General features: G+C 41.9%; 1 protein-coding gene across 1 annotated transcript in view; it reads left to right on the forward strand.

Annotated features, from left to right (window-relative positions):
* Positions 1–3,765: 3,765 nt before the first annotated feature.
* The window catches only part of TTC27 (tetratricopeptide repeat domain 27), a 177,449-nt gene continuing 163,267 nt past the window's right edge, over positions 3,766–17,947 (forward strand). The window contains exons 1-5 of the mRNA XM_055327505.1: positions 3,766–4,062; positions 5,207–5,384; positions 6,192–6,321; positions 12,760–12,900; positions 17,203–17,305. Coding sequence (XP_055183480.1) covers positions 3,963–4,062; positions 5,207–5,384; positions 6,192–6,321; positions 12,760–12,900; positions 17,203–17,305 — 652 coding nt within the window. The 5' untranslated portion in view covers positions 3,766–3,962. The remainder of the gene's footprint in view (positions 4,063–5,206; positions 5,385–6,191; positions 6,322–12,759; positions 12,901–17,202; positions 17,306–17,947) is intronic.

Raw genomic sequence — 17,947 nt, forward strand, 5'->3', positions numbered from 1 at the left:
GCCAAAGGCAGGCGCCAAACCGCTGCGCCACCCAGGGATCCCACCATGGAGCTTTAATGGTCAGACGAGGTTCAAATCCTAGTGTAATCTTAGGCAAGATACCTGCCTTTCAGTTTCCTTGGTTGAAAAATTGGCTTAATAATATTTGCCTTAGAGTTATCGTAAGACTTAAGTGAGATATCTGTTTAACTGTATTTAACCCCATATCCGATTTATCTTATATCTTCAATCCACGTTCATTTATTTGCCGCAGGACAAAGGCCTAGCTAACTCTGTTGAGGGTTAGTGATGGTTGTGGGGCTCTGAGAGACGCAGTGCTTGGAGAGAGCAGAGGACCAGCAATGGGATGAGAAGAAAGAATTGTGTGTGAGGTGAAGGCTTTTGAATGTTAGTTTTCGGAGATCAGATTTCACGTTTTATACAAGTCAATTTTTTTAAAAAGATTTTTATTTATTTATTCATGAGAGACACTGACAGAGGGAGAAAAGCAGGCTCCCTGCAGGGAGCCGGGTGTGGGACTCAATCCCAGGATCCCAGGATCACACCATGTGCCGAAGGCAGACGCTCAACCACTGAACCACCCAGGCGTCCCTGTAGAAGTCAATTTTTTGAGAACAGTGTTATTGAGGTATAACTGACATAGAAAAGAGTGCACATATTTTAACTGAGTACTTTAAGTTTTTCCATATGTATACTGCCATGAAACCATTAGCATAATCAGATAGTGAATATATCTGTTACTCCCCAACCTGTCTTTGTTCCCTGCTTTCCTCTCCACTTCCCCTCCCCCAGCAACCACTAGAGCTTTCTGTCTCTAGTGATCAGTTTTTGTTTTCTCGATTTATATAAATTGACTCATATCATATCTCCTCTTTTTTTTTCCTGGCTTATTTCACTCAGCATAATTACTTTGCTCTTTGTGTATATTGTATGTTTCCGTAGCTTATTCATGTTTATAGCTGAATACTATTCCATTGTATGAACATATCATAGTTGTTTATTTGTTTCTCTGTGCATGGACATTTAGTTGTATCCAGTTTTTGGTGCTTCCTAAAAAGGCTGCTATAAACATTTAAAAACTGTTCTTATTAAACATGAGACTTGTGGGTGCCTGGGTGGCTCAGTGGTTGAGCATCTACCTTCGGCTCAGGAAGTGATCTGGTGTCCTGGGATCGAGTCCCACATCAGGCTCCCCCGCAGGGAACTTCTCCTTCACGCTCAGCTTCTCCCTCTGCCTATGTCTGTGTCTCTCATGAATAAATAAATAAAACATTTAAAAACAAACAAACAAAAACATGAGATTTGTTAATGAATATGAAAAAGGATTGAAGCGTCATGAAATGCTGGTTACAATCCTGCCTCCTTGTTACTGCTTAGGTATGAGATAGGATTAGTTAAAACACATACATGTATCAGACCTGAAGCTACTTGGAGAAAGGTGTCACTTACAATACAGTTTAAGGCTCTGGGGTAGACATGGCATGTTGAACATATGACATCCCTCCTTCTTCAAAACCCACTAAATAAAAAAAAAAACCCACTAAATCCATGATAAAGAAAAAAAAATTACGACGTAACCTGCAGGGGAAGAGATGATGAGACTTGCTTGCCCTGGTGGGGAGCAAGTAACTGCTGTAGCTGACCAGAGAAAGCCCAGTCCTAAAAGTGCGATGGGAGAAGCTAAGGCAAACTTGTATCTAGACTGAAGCATCCTGGAAAGACTCAGCAACTGGGAGCACTAGATGCCCTAGGACTGGAGGTCTCAGGGTAAGAAGAGGAAGAACTGAAATGAGGAGGACTACTGCAAAGCTGAGTCTGTCTGTTGGAACCCCTGCCCACCTCTTCCCCTCCACTCCCCTTGCAGTGGGCTCTAGAGGGTCTGACATTCAGACTGGGTCTTGAATGTTGAGGCTCCTGGCTTTCCTGCTCTGCTTGTCTCTGGATCTCTGGCAACTGGACCTGCATTGCCCAGGTAGGAGATTTAAAACGTCTCTGAGAAATCTGACCAGCCCAAGAAAAAGACTAACTAGATAGTGACATGAGGGTTCCCAGAGGACCACCCAGCCAAGCCACTCTGGTCATCCTCAAGTGGACATAGCCTACTCACCATCTCAGTGTCCACTCTGTTTTTTTTTTTTTGTTTTTAGTTTTTTTCCAATCGAGACCATAATTTTTTCTCCCACATTTTTATTTGCCTGAAGAGAGATGAATGTACTTGTTATCATTGTCAAGCATATCTTACTCAAACCAACCTTGAATTACAGAGAAAGCACCAAGTTCACTGTGTGGGACAATGTGGCTTTCCAGGCAAGTGATCAACCTACTGTAGCGGCCACTGTGTCTCTGCTTTAATAGCTCTAACAACTGTCAAATGGTTTACACAGTGTAGGATTTTGTGCTTAAAAAGACCAAACGACATGCTGATTAAATATTTCCTGTACAAATAGCTTTTACTTATCAGTAAGAAGACATTCTAGGGCAAACTCCCTTCTCCACTCTGCCCAGATCTGGCTTCTCGTGGCTGCTGCTGGCTGAAGCTGAGCACCATTCCCTCCACAGTCTGGAGCGATCTTGCGTACTGACATCCTTGGAGCCGGCACTGGGCTAGGCTCTTTCAGAGATCTCTGGCACTAGATTGCTCCAAGAATGCCGTTTGGTCAGAGTTACCCTGGCTAGTGTGTGGCACTCTCACAGTGCAGGTTCAAGCCCACTGGGGTAGAGTCCTGGCTCCCTGAGGCCTGGTGTTCCAAGCCTCAGTATTGGCCTAGGAGCATGGCTATAGAGAAGAAAGGAGGTCGAATCAGGCTCCAGCTCCGTCCTCAGTGGCAGACACACAAGGGTGGCAGGTTTCTGGACTCAGTCAATCCTGCACAAGCTTCGCTGCACCAGCCACAGGGTCAGAGGTCCCACTCAGTCATGATTTATGTAGTGGCAGCATCAAAACCAGATAGTTTTCTTACACTTTTTATTTTTAATTATTTTTTAAAGATTGCATTTATTTATTCATGAGAGACACACAAAGAGAGGCAGAGACACCGGCAGAGGGAGAAGCAGACTCCATGCAGGGGACTGGATCCCAGGATCCCTGGATCACAACCTGAGCCGAAGGCAGATGCTCAACCACTGAGCCACCCCAGTGCCCCCACTTTTTAAAAACAGTTATTTATGTATTTAGTTAGTTATGTATGTGTGTCATCTCTACACCCAGCCTGGGACTTGAACTCACTACCCGGAGATCAAGAGTCGCATGGTCCGGAGATCAAGAGTCGCATGGTGCTCCGGCGGAGCCAGCCAGGCGCCCCAAAACTTCCCTTATACTTTAATTCGTTCTAAGAAAAAAAGACCTATTCTCTGCGAGGTGGTTCTTGCGCTTCTGCTCCAGAGGGTCTCTAACTTCCCGGAATGGGGCCCGAATGCTGTTAGGGTACCCTAAAATGCCCACGTGCATTTTGCGTGAAGGTCATGTAGTCAGGAGGTTCCGATCCAAAAATGTTTAGGAACGCAAGCGGTAGATCATTCATTCCTGTAATCTCTGCGCAGGACAAGACCCGGGCTTCCAGCCGCATTTTCAGCCCCAGCCTCGGAGGGTGGTGCAGGAGGACGCCGCCTCCCTCAAGTTGTGCACAGCACTTGGCTCCGCCCCTTATGGGCGGGGCCCGCACAGACCACGCCCTCCAGTCCGCCCATTCGCTGCTCCAGGCGGGGCATCTCTACTGGGCATGCTCAGTGCCAAGGCCTGGCGTGGGTCTCCCGGCCGGAAACCCGAGCGCCGCGTGCGTATTTTTCCCAGGGTGTCCCGCGCTCCTGTCATGGCCGCGTCCAGGTGACGATGTCTGCACGTGGGCTTCCGGGGCCGTGGGAGTATTCACAGGCACTGTCGCCGCTAGATTTCGGCATCTTTGGACCCTCTTCCTTTCACTTTCTTCTTTTGACTCCTGTGGGAACCCGCTTTGACTGCAGCGATGTCCAGGGTGACGTGGACGCCGGAGCTGGCAGTTTTGAGGGGCTTCGCCACCGCGGCTGAGCGGCGGCGGTGGAAGCAGGAGGGAGTCTCCGGCTCAGGTGAGAGAGGCGAGGTTGCCCGGAGCACCGAAGGGGAGAGTGGTGGCGGCTGGCTTCTCGTTCCTCCTTGTTTCGATTTTTTTTTTTTTTTGCGGAAATCTGGCTGATCCCTTAGGCGTAGGATTCTTGCGTCCTGGATGCGGGGGGCGGGGTCCCCGGGCTCCGCGCCTCCTCCCAGCCTGGGTTCCGCGGTAACCGCGGTAGCCGGGTCAGCTTCCTTCGGAGTCCTTAACGTTTAAGGTCATTTAATCCTTGCGATAAACACTAAAGGTGGATACTCCGTTTCATGCCATTTAGCAGGTGAAGACGTTTAAAGACAGATTGACTCATTTTTTCTGGGTCCCACAGCTGATAAGCACAAAAGTTGAAACGAGGCAGCAACGATGTAATGTTTGTGAACTGTGCACATTTACTGGAGAGGCAGGGTTAAAAGCATGTTTACTAGTGACAGATGTGGGATAAAGGCCCATCTGGTTGTGGGATTTAAGCTGGACCCGGAAGAAAAATAACAGTTTAGTAGGACAGTGTCTAGTGTGTGTGTGTGTGTGTGTGTGTGTGTGTGTGTGTGTGTGTGAAGGCAACAGGTGCTTCTGGAGAGAGGTAGTTTTTGAAGTCTGATTTCATGGAAGAAGACGTGAGCTGAATTTTGATTAAAAGGTCAGACAAGTGGAGAAGAGCTCAGCAGGAGAAATCGCAGGTGTAAAAATGTGGAGGCGGGAAGGTGCATGGGGTATTAGAGGAGCAAGGAGAGAACCAGCTGTTCCTCAGGGCAATAGTGGGGATCCGAGAAGCTAGATTATGAAAGGCCTTAGACCCCTGATTGTAGAAACTTTTCTGTTGTGAATAGGACTCTTTTTGAATTTTCCAGCAGAAGCATTTAGTAAATGACCAATGAGGAATATTATTCCTGGATCTAATTTCTACCTTGTGGCTCATCGTATGGATGAGCTGTGAATTGTAGAAGTGATGTTCGTAGAATAATAGGAATTTGTTCAGTGCTTTGTGATTAATGTATAGTAAGCATTCTAAGGAAATACAATTTTTTTTTGCATATGAAAATGGTAGATTTGCCTAATAGCGTTATCCTTTACAACATGAAAATAATTGGTCTTTTGGATTATTGAGCTAATTTTTTATATTGCAGAGAGTGGATCTTTCTTACAATTGCTGCTCGAAGGGAACTATGAGGCCATATTCTTAAATTCATTGACTCAAAATATTTTTAACTCAACAATGATGACTGAAGAAAAGATTGACAGCTTCCTAGAGAAGCAGATAGTAACATTCCTGGATTACTCAACAGATTTGGACACAGCTGAAAGGTAGAATTTTATTTGAAATTTTCATAGAGAAGGGATGCTGAGGTGGTTCAGTGGTTGAGTGTCTGCCTTTGGCCCAGGTCATGATCCCAGGGTCCTGGGATTGAGTCCTGCAGTGGGCTCCTGGTGGGGAATCTGCTTCTCACTGTGCCTATGTTTCTGCTTCTCTTTCTGTGTCACTCGTGAATAAATACATTAAAAAAAAGAAAAGAAATCTTCATAGAAAAGCCGACTGAATACATCTAATAGTGCTTTGCCAGTGTAAGACAGTCATTGTTGGAAAATGTGCTCTTCAGTATGGCAGCCACTAGTCACATGTGGTTGAGCTTGAGGTAGGTAGTGCAACTGAGGGACACAATTTTAAATTTCATTTAATTGTAATTAAATTTAAAAGAGCCCTGTGTGGCTCATGGTTATAATATTAGACATTGAGACATAAATTGTTTAAGTTTCAGAAATTTTATTTTGTAATATTTGGATAATCTCTGTGGATGTTGGTTAATATTTTACATTTTTTTTTTAAATTTTTTTTAATTTATTTATTTATGATAGTCACAGAGAGAGAGAGAGAGAGAGAGAGAGAGAGAGAGAGAGGCAGAGACACAGGCAGAGGGAGAAGCAGGCTCCATGCACCGGGAGCCCGACGTGGGATTCGATCCCGGGTCTCCAGGATCGCGCCCTGGGCCAAAGGCAGGTGCCAAACCGCTGCGCCACCCAGGGATCCCAATATTTTACATTTTTAATAGTAAAACTGAAATGAAATTGTGGTTATACAGTGGTTCATATTTGTTTCTTTATTCTTGTATGCAGACAACAGATGATATTCCTAATTGGCGTAAGCAGTTTGCAACTTTTTGTTCAGAGTAACTGGACAGGGCCGCCCGTTGATTTACAACCTCAGGATTTTTTGCCGTCCATTTTGTTCCAGCAATTCAGTGAGGTATGCTTCTTGGAAATGTCATATATAGTTATTATTGTGTTACTGTTTTCTTTAGGAACTGGTTTTTATAAACTGGAGTTAATAGTAAGTAGGAAAAAAAAACATGACTTTATAGCTTGTACAAAATCTACTAAGAATGCTTGTTCATTAATCAGATTTTTCAAGTACTTCCAGAAGGTTCAGTGTCAGGAATGGAATTATTAGAGATAAGTATTAATAATCTGAAGGCAGGGCAGCCCCGATGGCTCAACGGTTTAGCATCTGCCTTCAGCCCAGGGTGTGATCCTGGAGATCTGGATCGAGTCCCACATCAGGTTCCCTGCATGGAGCCTGCTTCTCCCTCTGCCTGTGTTTCTGCCTCTCTCTCTCTCTCTCTGTGTGTGTGTCTTTCATGAATAAATAAATAAAATCTTTTAGAAAAAATAATAATCTGAAGGTAGAAGGGCTCCTGCCTGGCTCAGTTGGTGGAGTGTGTGACTCTTGATTTTGGGGTTGTTGGTTCGAGCCCCACGTTGCGCATAGAGCTTACTTAAAAAAATAAATAGGGGCACCTGGCTGGCTCAGTTGGTTGAGAGTCGGACTCTTAGTTTTGGCTCAGGTCTTAATCTCAGGGTCAAGAGATTCAGCCCTCTATTGGACTCTTTGCTGAGTGTGGAGTCTGCTTGAGATTCTCTCCATCTCCCTCTGCCCCTCCCCCTGCTTGCATGCTCTCTCTCAAATAAATCTTTAAAAATAAATAAGTATAATATATTTTAAAAATCTGATGGTGGGAGTGGAAAGAAGTACAAAAACAGCCATAATCTGATAGCCACAGTAATTAGCTCTGTACACATCTGTGTAATAACTATATTATGTTGTAATAGAATGAATGAAATTCTGATCCTGGCCCTAAATCATTAACAGATTAAAAAATTTTCTGTATGTTATGTCTAAGAAGGGAATTTAATGTTCACTTTATAAAAGTTGTCATTAAAGTAAAATCCCAAAGATTATGTCACTTAAAGAGATATGTCTCAGTTGTCTAGAAATTTGCTTATATGGAACATCTCACTTCTTTTCTTGTTGTGTATGAAACAGTTTCTGCCTCTTCAGCCCTGTGGTTTAGGTTAAAAATTCACCAAATAGTCAAAGTCGTAAGTGTTTGTTGCACACAGATATGTGGGGTGAGTGCTTAATTCACATGTTCTGTTTTTAAAATTTTTTTTAAAGATTTTATTTATTTATTCATGAGAGACCTAGAGAAGGGCAGAGACATAGGCAGAGGGAGAAGCAGGCTCCTTGCAAGGAGCCTGATGTGGGACTTGATCCTGGCACTCTGGGGTCACTACCTGAGCCGAAGGCAGATGCTCAACTGCTGAGCCACCCGGGCATCCCAATTCACATGTTCTATCAGTTTGAGGATTCTGGAGATGAGAAAATGGAAGCTCCCAGTGGTGAAGGAAACTTGTCGGAGGTCTTAGAGCTAGGCAGTTGGAAGCCACAATTTCTGGGTCCAAATCCAGCCCTCTTTCTGCTATACTAGTGCAGAAGCACCTGTGATGTCAGGTAACAATTCAAAGCAGTACAGAAATAGGTTACATGAGAGATTTGGACTGTAAAATATTGAAGTTAACCAAGAGATGTGGGGAATGGGAATTTTGTCAGACAGTTTAGCTGGGAGTGGTCCTTGAGTTGAACCTGAAGGGTGATGAGAAATGGACAGGTAGGGAAGGGGAGGAAAGGCAGTCTGGGTACAGTCATGTAAGTAGATGCTCACAGCGGGGAAGAGTGCAGTGTTTGTGGGAGCGGGATGTTGTGAGCCTGCTGGAGTAGCATTGAAAGGTCAGACTTCATGGGATTCAGGCCAGATTGTAGGAAACTTTGAGACTTTTTAAAAAAATTTTTTTAGATTTTTATTTATTTATTCACAAGAGACACACAAAGAGAGGCAGAGACACAGGCAGAGGGAGAAGCAGGCTCCATTCAGGGAACCTGATGTGGGACTCGATCCTGGGTCTCCAGGATCACGCCCTGGGCTGAAGGCAGGTGCTAAACCGCTGAGCCACCCAGGCTGCCCGAAACTTTGAGACTTTGATTTTAGTTGTTTTTTTTTTTTTTTTTTCCATTAGAACTATCTCATACATTGGAAAAAAAAGCATACGAAGTGTATGCAGTTGAAATAATAAAACTCCTTTGTTCTCACCACCCAGTTTGAGAGAGAAACATTAGCAGCACAGGAGAACAGAACTTCAGGACCACTGTTCTACAGATGTGGAGCAGAGGGGCCCTGTGTGGGGGTGGGGGAGCCTTTCAACTGGTCCCTCCTGGTCGGCAGCATTTGCTAGATCCCTGCTGTGCACTACTAATCATAGCATCTTCTCCGTGTGCTGTGACTGGGAAAGGGGTTGGGAAATACCGCCTTAGAAGGTCCCCTGCGTGTGCTTCTGGATAATGTCCCCGGCCGCCCTCTCCCATGAGCCAGTCCCATGAATTTTGTGTTAACCATTCCATTGCTTTTCTTCATAGTTTCAGCACCTATATAACTGTAGAATACCTATTGTTTAATTTTGCCAGTTTTTGGACTTCTATAAAATGAAACAAACTGTATACATTCTTCTGTGACTTGCTTTGCTCAATGGTATATTTTTGAAATACTGTTTTTTGAAATACTATATTTTAAAATACTGTTATTCATTTTTACTGTTGTATAGTATTTCAGTTGTATGACTGCACCAGAATCTATATGTCTGTCTATTGATGGCCATATAGTATGTTTCCTTTTTATTTATTGCTGTATATTACATGTAATGCTATTAGGAACACATCTTCTGGAAATCATTTGCAAGAATTTCAAAGCATAGCATACTAAAAAATGACTAATGCAGTGTGCTCAACGGAGGATGCTGTTTTTACTGGTCCTCGGGCTATGATCTTTTAGCCTCTTATACACCCTTCCCAGCGAGGAGTGGGGAAGCTCTGCAGTGCTCTATATATATCCACAAGTGGAGTTGCTTTGCCTTAGAGTGTAAGCATGTTCATCTCTTTTTGGTAAGGTCAGGTTGTTTCTATTTTTATTTTATTTTTTTAAAAGATTTTAATTATTTATTTGACAGAGAGCACAAGCCAGGGGAATGGCAAAGGGAGAGGGAGAAGCAGGCTCCCTGCTGAGCGGGTTCCATCTCAGGACCCTGGGATCATGACCCGAGCTGAAGGCAGATGTTTAACTGACTGAGCCACCCAGGCGCCTCTCAGTTTGTTTTTATTTTTTATTTTAATTTTTTTATTTTTTTTTGTCAGTTTGTTTTTTAAAGGAATATTCAATTTATACTCTTTGCCAGCAATCTGAGAATTTGGAAGGTAGGGGGAGTTGAAGTTTTTAAACACGTATTTTCTAATTGTCATTTTTCTGTGCTGATTTATGTTTCTTAGCTCTTGTGAAGCACAAATATTTGTGAACATATTTTATGGTCATGGAGTATAGTGACCAAAGTCAAATTCATTTTCCCTGCTTTTAACTTATGGCCTTGTCCATTTTTTATACTGTTTTCTGACGTCTGGTGCTAACCAAAGGTATAGCACTGAAGGCCCATGTCCAAGCATTACTGGTCACCTCTTACAAAGAAAGGTTGATCTTAGTAATCTGGTTTTATAGTAAATTTATCTCAGGCTTGCTGATCAACTTTTTTTTACTATTACGATGATAAATACTTATTTTTACATGTCACATGCTGTCTTGACTGAGGAATAATTCCTAAGAGAGTCGTAACCTTTGCTTTGTCAGTTTTTATTGAAAATATAAACAATCCTTTTTAAAAACAGACCATTCATTTCCCAAAACCTCTTGAAACACATTTAGAACTCAGCTGGAATTTCAGTGTTATATCTTGGGGGTCGGCAGAAGCTGATTTACCTAAGCAGAAGGTAGAAAAGCATTTCAGTTTTTCATGATGATGCAAGGTAGCACTGGGAAGAGAAATGTGTTTATTTGGTTATTCATATATTCACTCATTTATTTATTACTTGCCTTGTTAATACCATTTCCAGAGAAGGGTTTTTTTTTTTTTTTTCATTTTAGAGAGAGAAGAGAGCATGTGTGAGGAGAGGAAGGGGCAGAGGGAGGGAGAGGGAGAGACAGAATCTTAAAGCAGACTCTACACCAAGTACAGAGCCAGACAGCAGGGCTGATCTCATGACCTGAGCTGAAATCAAGAGTTGGATGCTTAACAGACTGAGCCACCCAGGTGCCGCCCATCTCCAGAGAATTTTGAATTGAAGAGTAGGTGGTTTAGTAACCACCCTTGGGTTTGAGTATCAGAGACAGTATACATAGATAGTATACCACGGGCTATTGCTTTGTATCGTTTTTTTGTTACCCTAGTAAATTACTCATTTATTACTTATCTTTAGAGATTTCATTTAGAAGAGAATGATCTAAATTTCTGCTAAATTAATGTGTTTCTCATTTCAAAATGATTAGAATATGATTTTTAAAGATTTACTTATTTTAGAGGGAGAGAGAGAGAGAGGCATAAGAGCAGGGAAGGAAGAGGGCAGAGGGAGAGGGAAAGAGACAGAATCTCAAGCAGACTCCTCACTGAGCATGGAGCATGACATGGGGCTCGATCCCACGTTCCTGAGATCATGTCCTGAGCTGAAATCAAGAGTCAGCTGCCCAACCGACTGAACCAACCAGGCACCCGGATTCTTGTCTTAAAGGCATGTCATATCTTGTTGTACTTCACCAGTTTGGTTTGGACTTTGGGAAATAAAGGTGGTTAAATCTTTATTTTGGTATCTTTGTATGAGAAGAGACCTCGATGAGGCTGTAAATACAGTCTGGGTACAGAGGGCAGGTTTTTCTCCCAACCTTTAAGTGAGTGTATCCAGTGGTGTATTCAGCACCTCCACTTGGAGCTCTCACAAAACACCTTGGGCTCATGTGTTGCAGACTGATCTCACGGTGAGGGGCTCCTCTACACTGGGGCCTCTTCCATTATCTGTATGTCAAGCACACCACCATAAGGTAGTGGTCCCAGTCAGAAGACTAGATGTGATCCTGGCCCTGTCCTTGCAGCCTTCTAATGCTTGGCCTGGTGCTGACCCATCCTGAGAAGCAGGAAGAGATCTGTGGGGAAGGCAACTGGGGTGGTAGGAAGAACAGTGGTTTGGGAGTAGGAAAACACGCTGGGATTTCTGTTCAAACACTGACTTCTGTGTCATTTTTCAGCTACACATAACATTTATATCTATTTCCTTCTAAAATTGAGGTAGCCATAATAACGTCAACATAGTTTCTTAATTATTGAAGTTTAAAAAAAATTCCTTTGCCTGTAGTGTAGGTAATGGTAAGCTTTGTTTGTGGTTTGGTGGTGCTTTTTCATGGTAAATCTTTATTTCTCTGTTATACTTCTTGATGATGAAGGTAGGACAGTGGATGAATCCACAGCTATTTCTTTCTTGGCCATATTGAACATATTGAGCCAGGTGCTGGCATTATTTGGCTTATTTAATTTAATCCTTATAAGAACGCTATAATGAGTGAGTTTTATTATTTCATATTTGAGGCTTCAGTTAAAAAATTTACCCATACCCACAAACGAGTAAGAGGCAGAAAAAGGACACTATTCTGTGTCTATTACATTAGAGCCCATGCTTCTAATATGTAAGCATGCTTGCTGTCTATTTTGTGGTAGCTGTCAAACTTATAAAGTACACATCTTAGAAAACACGGGTGCCTTGTCCATTGTAGAAAATCTCTGTTCAGCTAAGGAGTGGATTTTTCAAAGGCATCTCTTTTTTTGCAGCCTTATGTTCTTACCGGTCCATAGTTATAAGCCCACTCAGCATTTGCTATGTAGGACCTTATTGGCTGTTTGGCTTTGGTATTATGGAGCAAGGGCAGCTTGGGTGGCTCAGAGGTTTAGTGCCTGCCTTTAGCCCAGGGCGTGATCCTGGAGTCCTAGGATCAAGTCCCACATCGGGCTCCCTGCATGGAGCCTGCTTCTCTCTCTGCCTGTGTCTCTGCCTCTCTTTCTCTCTCTCTCTCTCTCTGTCATTAATAAATAAATAAAATCTTAAAAAAAAAGGAATTATGGAGCAGACCTGCTTTGTCATGACATTTGCCAGCTAATGAAGTATATGTGAAATGTATTTACTAGAAGTACTTTAACATAGCGATGCTTTTTAGAGATGATATTTTGTAAGTAAATCTATAAAGAATGAAGCCTCTTCAATACTAGCATTTTCTTGATTTCACTGTTCTTCTAAAGTGCAAGCATATAGGATTTGTGGGTCTCCAGGGGCATTTATAATGTTAGGATTCTGTCCAGTGCCAATTGCTGTGTAATAGATTGATGCCTTTGTTTCAAAGCTGAGTTAAGGAAAATATGTTATTATATGACCTATGAAGATTAATATTTTGTTAAATCATGTCATCTTGTCTTACATATTTTTTTTCAGGTCAGAGGACTGGATGCAGTTGTTCTGAATCTGCTTATTCTAGATGGTGAATCAGTCTACAGCCTGACCTCAAAGCCTATACTGCTTTTATTAGCACGAGTTATTCTAGTGAATGTAAGGCATAAACTGACAGCTATTCAGGTAAGGAAAGAAAAAAAGGCAGTTGGTTCATACCCAGGGATGACTTATGTGCTGAGTAGCATCAGACTAAAGGTGTGATGCTGACAGTGTTTTGGTGTGTTTCTTAGTTGTCTAGGTAATTCACTGTAAAATCTGATGAAAATAAAAATGTTCTCTCTTTGTGAGATTATATTGAGCCCCTTTAAAAGGATTAAATAGATGTATATATGTGTATGTGTGAATGTATATCAATGTTCATTAGTTTTACAGTGGATCTTAATTACTGTTTCCTGGTTCACATACCTTGGTTCATTATTCGGGTTGAATTTATTACAGCATTTGTTGAATGTCTGTTAAATCATTTTTTTTTAAGATTGTTTATTTATTTATTCATGAGAAACACACACAGAGAGAGAGAGAGAGAGAGAGAGAGAGAGAGAGAGAGAGGCAGAGACAAGGCAGAGGGAGAAGCAGGCTCCGTGCAGGGAGCCCAATGTGGGACTTGATCCCAGGACTCCAGGATCATGCCCTGAGTCAAAGGGAAACGCTCAACCACTGAGTCCCCACAGGCATCCCTGTTACATCATTTTTTAAAGAGTACTTATTTACAGAGAGAACGCAAGTGTGCGTGACACGAATGAGCAGGGGGAGGGGCAGAGGGAGAATCTCATGGTGCTGAGATCATGACCTGAACTGAGATCAAGAGTCAGAATGGACTGAGCCACCCAGGTACCCCTGTTACATCATTTCTTTAAAGAATTATATACTTTTCACATGTCACAAAATATTCTTTTGTGTTTCTTTCAGGGGTTTAAAAATGTACAAACTGTTAGTTCTTGGGCTGCACAAAAACAAGGGATAGTTGTTGGATTTGGTCTGGAAACTATAGCTTACTGACTCCTGTTCTGATTGTGGCAGCTTGACCCATATTACCAGAAATAATAAATTAAATTTTATATGAAACCTCTCAATTTCTTAGTATTGGCTGAAAAATTTTGAGAAACAGTTTTCAGTTGGCAGAATGTAGACTTGGTCTATACTATGTAAGGGCTTAATTTCCTAAGTATTTCAGTTTAGACAAAGAAAAGGTAAGGCAAGTTTTGCCTCTATCATTGTCATGAAAGTCAGGGGGATTGGAATCAGTTGTACTAGAAGAGGTTTTACTAGATGGGTTTCAATATGTCAGGGGCCTTATCTGTGATTTTTTGGCCCTGTTAGCTTGAATTAAAAAATGTTTCCAGAGTTGATCTGAGTGAAATGCTCTCTTATAAAATGACTAGTAATTGGCTCTAAAGAAAGTTGCCAAGGTACAAGGCTGCCAAATGGCATTATTTTCTTTCTAGTGAATTAGTTTTGTTTTTAATTTTTATTTTTTTTAAGATTTTCTTTATTCATGAGCGACACACATGGGGGGGGGGGCAAAGACACAGGCAGAGGGAGAAGCAGGCTCCACGTAGGGAGCCTGACGTGGGACTCGATCCCGGGTCTCCAGGATCACATCCTGGGCTACAGGTGGTGCTAAACTGCTGGGCCACCAGGGCTGCCCATGAATTAGTTATTAATGAGTGAGTGAGACAGTTATAAATTTTGTTGGTGGAAAACTTTCATCAGCAATTATGTTAAGCATTATTTTTAAAAGGTTTTGTTTATTTATTTTAGAGCTGGAGCACACTCGAGCAGGGGGAGGGGTTGGAGGGAGAGGGCCAAGCAGATTCTGCCCTGAACATAGAGCCTAGTGCAGGGCTCGATCCCATGACCCTGAGATCATGACCAGGGCCAAAATCAAGTTGGATGCTTAACCAACTGAGCTACCCAGGCACCCCTGTTAAGCATTTTTAAAAAAGGTATATGTACTGTCAACTTAGAACAAATAGATATGTGAATTGCTGGTTGTGGATGTCATACTTTGTAGGATTGGAGAGACAAGTTATTTGAATTCTAAACAGATTCTAAACAACTTTTGACTTGGGTTTACAACCCTGTTTTCTTGTTACATGTCACCATGCAAACATCACTTTTTGCTGAAATCTTGCCTTTCAGTGAAAACATGACAGTTCTTTTTTCTTTGGATCTTTAATATGTCATTTTCTAATTGATATAAAAATGACTTCTTTGATAAGTGAAGATAAAATGAAAGAAGTGTCCTACACTTATCCAAGTTAATTTTAACCTTTTAAAGTTAGCTTTGAGTAGGCTTACTTGTAAAGGATATATCTAGTTGTTCATTGTGATGTTTTTGTGGAACTATAAAAGAAGGTGATTTTCCCCCCAATCCTCTAATCTGTAGTAGATAGGCTAGTATTAGTAATACGTAAATGTTGAGTAAAAAGAGTCTTGGCTTTGAAATCAGATCAGAGTTTGTCTTGCTTAGCTACTTAATAGCTGCGTGACATTATGCTAGGTAATTTTTCTGAAATATCAGTTTCCTTATTTATAATTATTTAAAAAATGAAGAGCACCTGGCTGGCTCAGTTGGTAGACCTGTGACTCTTGATCTCGAGGTTGTGAGTTCAAGCCCCACATTGGGTGTAGAGATTACTTAAAAATAAAATCTTTTAAAAAAAAGGAGTAAGCTTGCAAATTTTTTTTTTCTTAAGATTTATTTATTTATTTATGATAGACACGGAGAGAGAGGCAGAGACACAGGCAGAGGGAGAAGCAGGCTCCATGCAGGGAGCCCAACATGGGACTTGATCCCGGGACTCCAGGATCACGCCCTGGACCAAAGGCAGGCACTAAACTGCTGAGCCACCCAGGGATCCCAAGTTTCTTTTTTATTAATGCCTCAGATTTTCTATTAAGCAGTTCTTGGCAAATAGAAAAGGGAACCTTTATTTTTCAATAGAAGAATAGGCTATACTTCCTCTATTATTTTCCACATTCCTCCTCTTGGGTTAAGAGTTAATGTGTTGGGCAGCCCTGGTGGCTCAGCGGTTTAGCGCCGCCTTCAGCCCAGGCAGGGCCTGATCCTGGAGACCCAGGATCAAGTCCCACGTCAGGCTCCCTGCATGGAGCCTGCTTCTCCCTCTGCCTGTGTCTCTGCCTCTCTCTCTCTCTCTCTCTCTGTGTGTGTGTCTCTCATGAATAAATAAATAAAATCTTAAAAAAAAAAGTTAATGTGTTGATCTGATGTTTAAAGGTTCAGCATCTGATGTTGTATGTTTTCTTTTCTTTTTTTAAGATTTATTTACTTAGACCTTGTGCGTGCAGGAATGGGGGGCAAGGGGTGGGCAGAGGGAAAGAGAAAGAGAGAATTCCAGGCTGGCCTCACACCCAGTGCAGACCCAACGCTGGGCTCCATCTCACAACCCTGAGATCATCACCTAAGCCAAATATCAAGAATCAGATGCTTTGACTGACTGAGCCACCCAGGTGTTCCAGGGACAAGTTTTTTTTTTTTTTTTTTTTTTTTTAATAGTAATCAAGGACACTAGACAGTAGAAAAAAGCCTACTGTGTTCTCAGCCTGTGCATTAGTCAAGGCAGTGTATAAAAAGCAGTGTCTATCCTCAAAATGTTTGGGCCAGGTGGAGTTCTACTCTTGAAAAATAAGAGCTGTCTGATGTGGTACTAACTTCTAGGAACAGTGCAGAAGTTCAGAGAAGTGAGAGACTGATGTGTGCCCTCCTCATGGGAGAAGGCTTCATGGAGGGATTTCACAAGGATATGGAAGGGATTGGGTTAGTTTTGGGAAATATTTGAATCCAAGGTATTTCTTAACGTGTGGTTTGTGTAAAATACATTGCTTTGAGGAGGATGTAGAGATGAACAGGACATGATTTCTTATCTTATTGGGCAGATGGTGGACAACACTGAAAGCTAGGGATGACCTATATGAATGCGGTGGAATGTGTTTTCAAAGGAGGTAGTACAAATAATATGCTAGAATTTCAGAGGAGGGAAGAAAAATTACCCCTCCCCTCCCATTACCACCACTGCATACTCTGCCTCCTGGAAGTTCTTGCTGGAGCTCTCCTGGAGGAGCTGCTGTGGATTATGGTGCTGAGGGGGTGCCACAGTGGAGATGATGATAGCAGCAAACATTTTAAGGAGGAGATACTAAGTTCTGAATGGCATCAGGAAGCCCAACTGGCTAAAATTACAGGCTCTGAGAGAATGGAGGAGAGAGGTTATTCTTGAAGAAGAGGAAGAAGCAGATTTGGGTATTATTCCCAAGGACAGAGCAGTGGATGGATAAGTTTGTTGAAGCATAACTTTAATTTCACACATGTTAAAAAGATTCTAAACACTGATTTCAATTAATGTAAAAATTGTTTTTCAGAGAGGCCTTTATTTTCAGCTTACGTAGTACTTTTTTTCCTAGAGCTTGCCATGGTGGACTTTGAGATGTGTGAGTATTCACCAGCAGTTACTGGAGGAGCGCTCACCACAGCTCTCTGCTCTTGCTGGAGACTGTATCCAGGAAGGTACGTAGCAGATTTTGTTTGATGTGGGCACGCAGCTCCATGCTAATTTCTAAGCTGAGACAGTCCCTTTTACTTTTTTTTTTTTTTTATAGGTAATAGTAGTTTTCTGGTTGAGGTTGTTTCTTTTTTTTCCCCTTTTATTTCTGGGTGTGGAATATCACAAATTATTAGGGTGTCAGATTATAGAATTTCTTTTTGCCATTGAATTTTAAAAGAGGTAATCACTATCACTTATTTTATCTATTTAGAAAGTGTAGGTTACCAGGATTTTATCGCAAATTGCTTAAAAGTATTTTAATATTTTCTCTGTTCTTTAAGAAGCCTCTTTGGAAACAAACATAAACTTTTATTTTATTTTATTTTATTTTATTTTATTATTTTTAAACTTTGTTTATTTTATTTTATTTATTTATTTTTAAAAGATTTTATTTATTCATGATAGTCACAGAGAGAGAGAGAGGCAGAGACACAGGCAGAGGGAGAAGCAGGCTCCATGCAGGGAGCCCGACGTGGGATTCAATCCTGGGTCTCCAAGATCGTGCCCTGGGCCAAAGGCAGGCACTAAACCGCTGCGCCACCCAGGGATCCCAACTTTGTTTATTTTAAAAAAATACCTTAGCTTTCCTTACTTTCCCTTTGTGA

Source organism: Nyctereutes procyonoides, unplaced genomic scaffold, assembly GCF_905146905.1.
Source record: "Nyctereutes procyonoides isolate TBG_1078 unplaced genomic scaffold, NYPRO_anot_genome, whole genome shotgun sequence".
Taxonomy (NCBI): domain Eukaryota; kingdom Metazoa; phylum Chordata; class Mammalia; order Carnivora; family Canidae; genus Nyctereutes; species Nyctereutes procyonoides.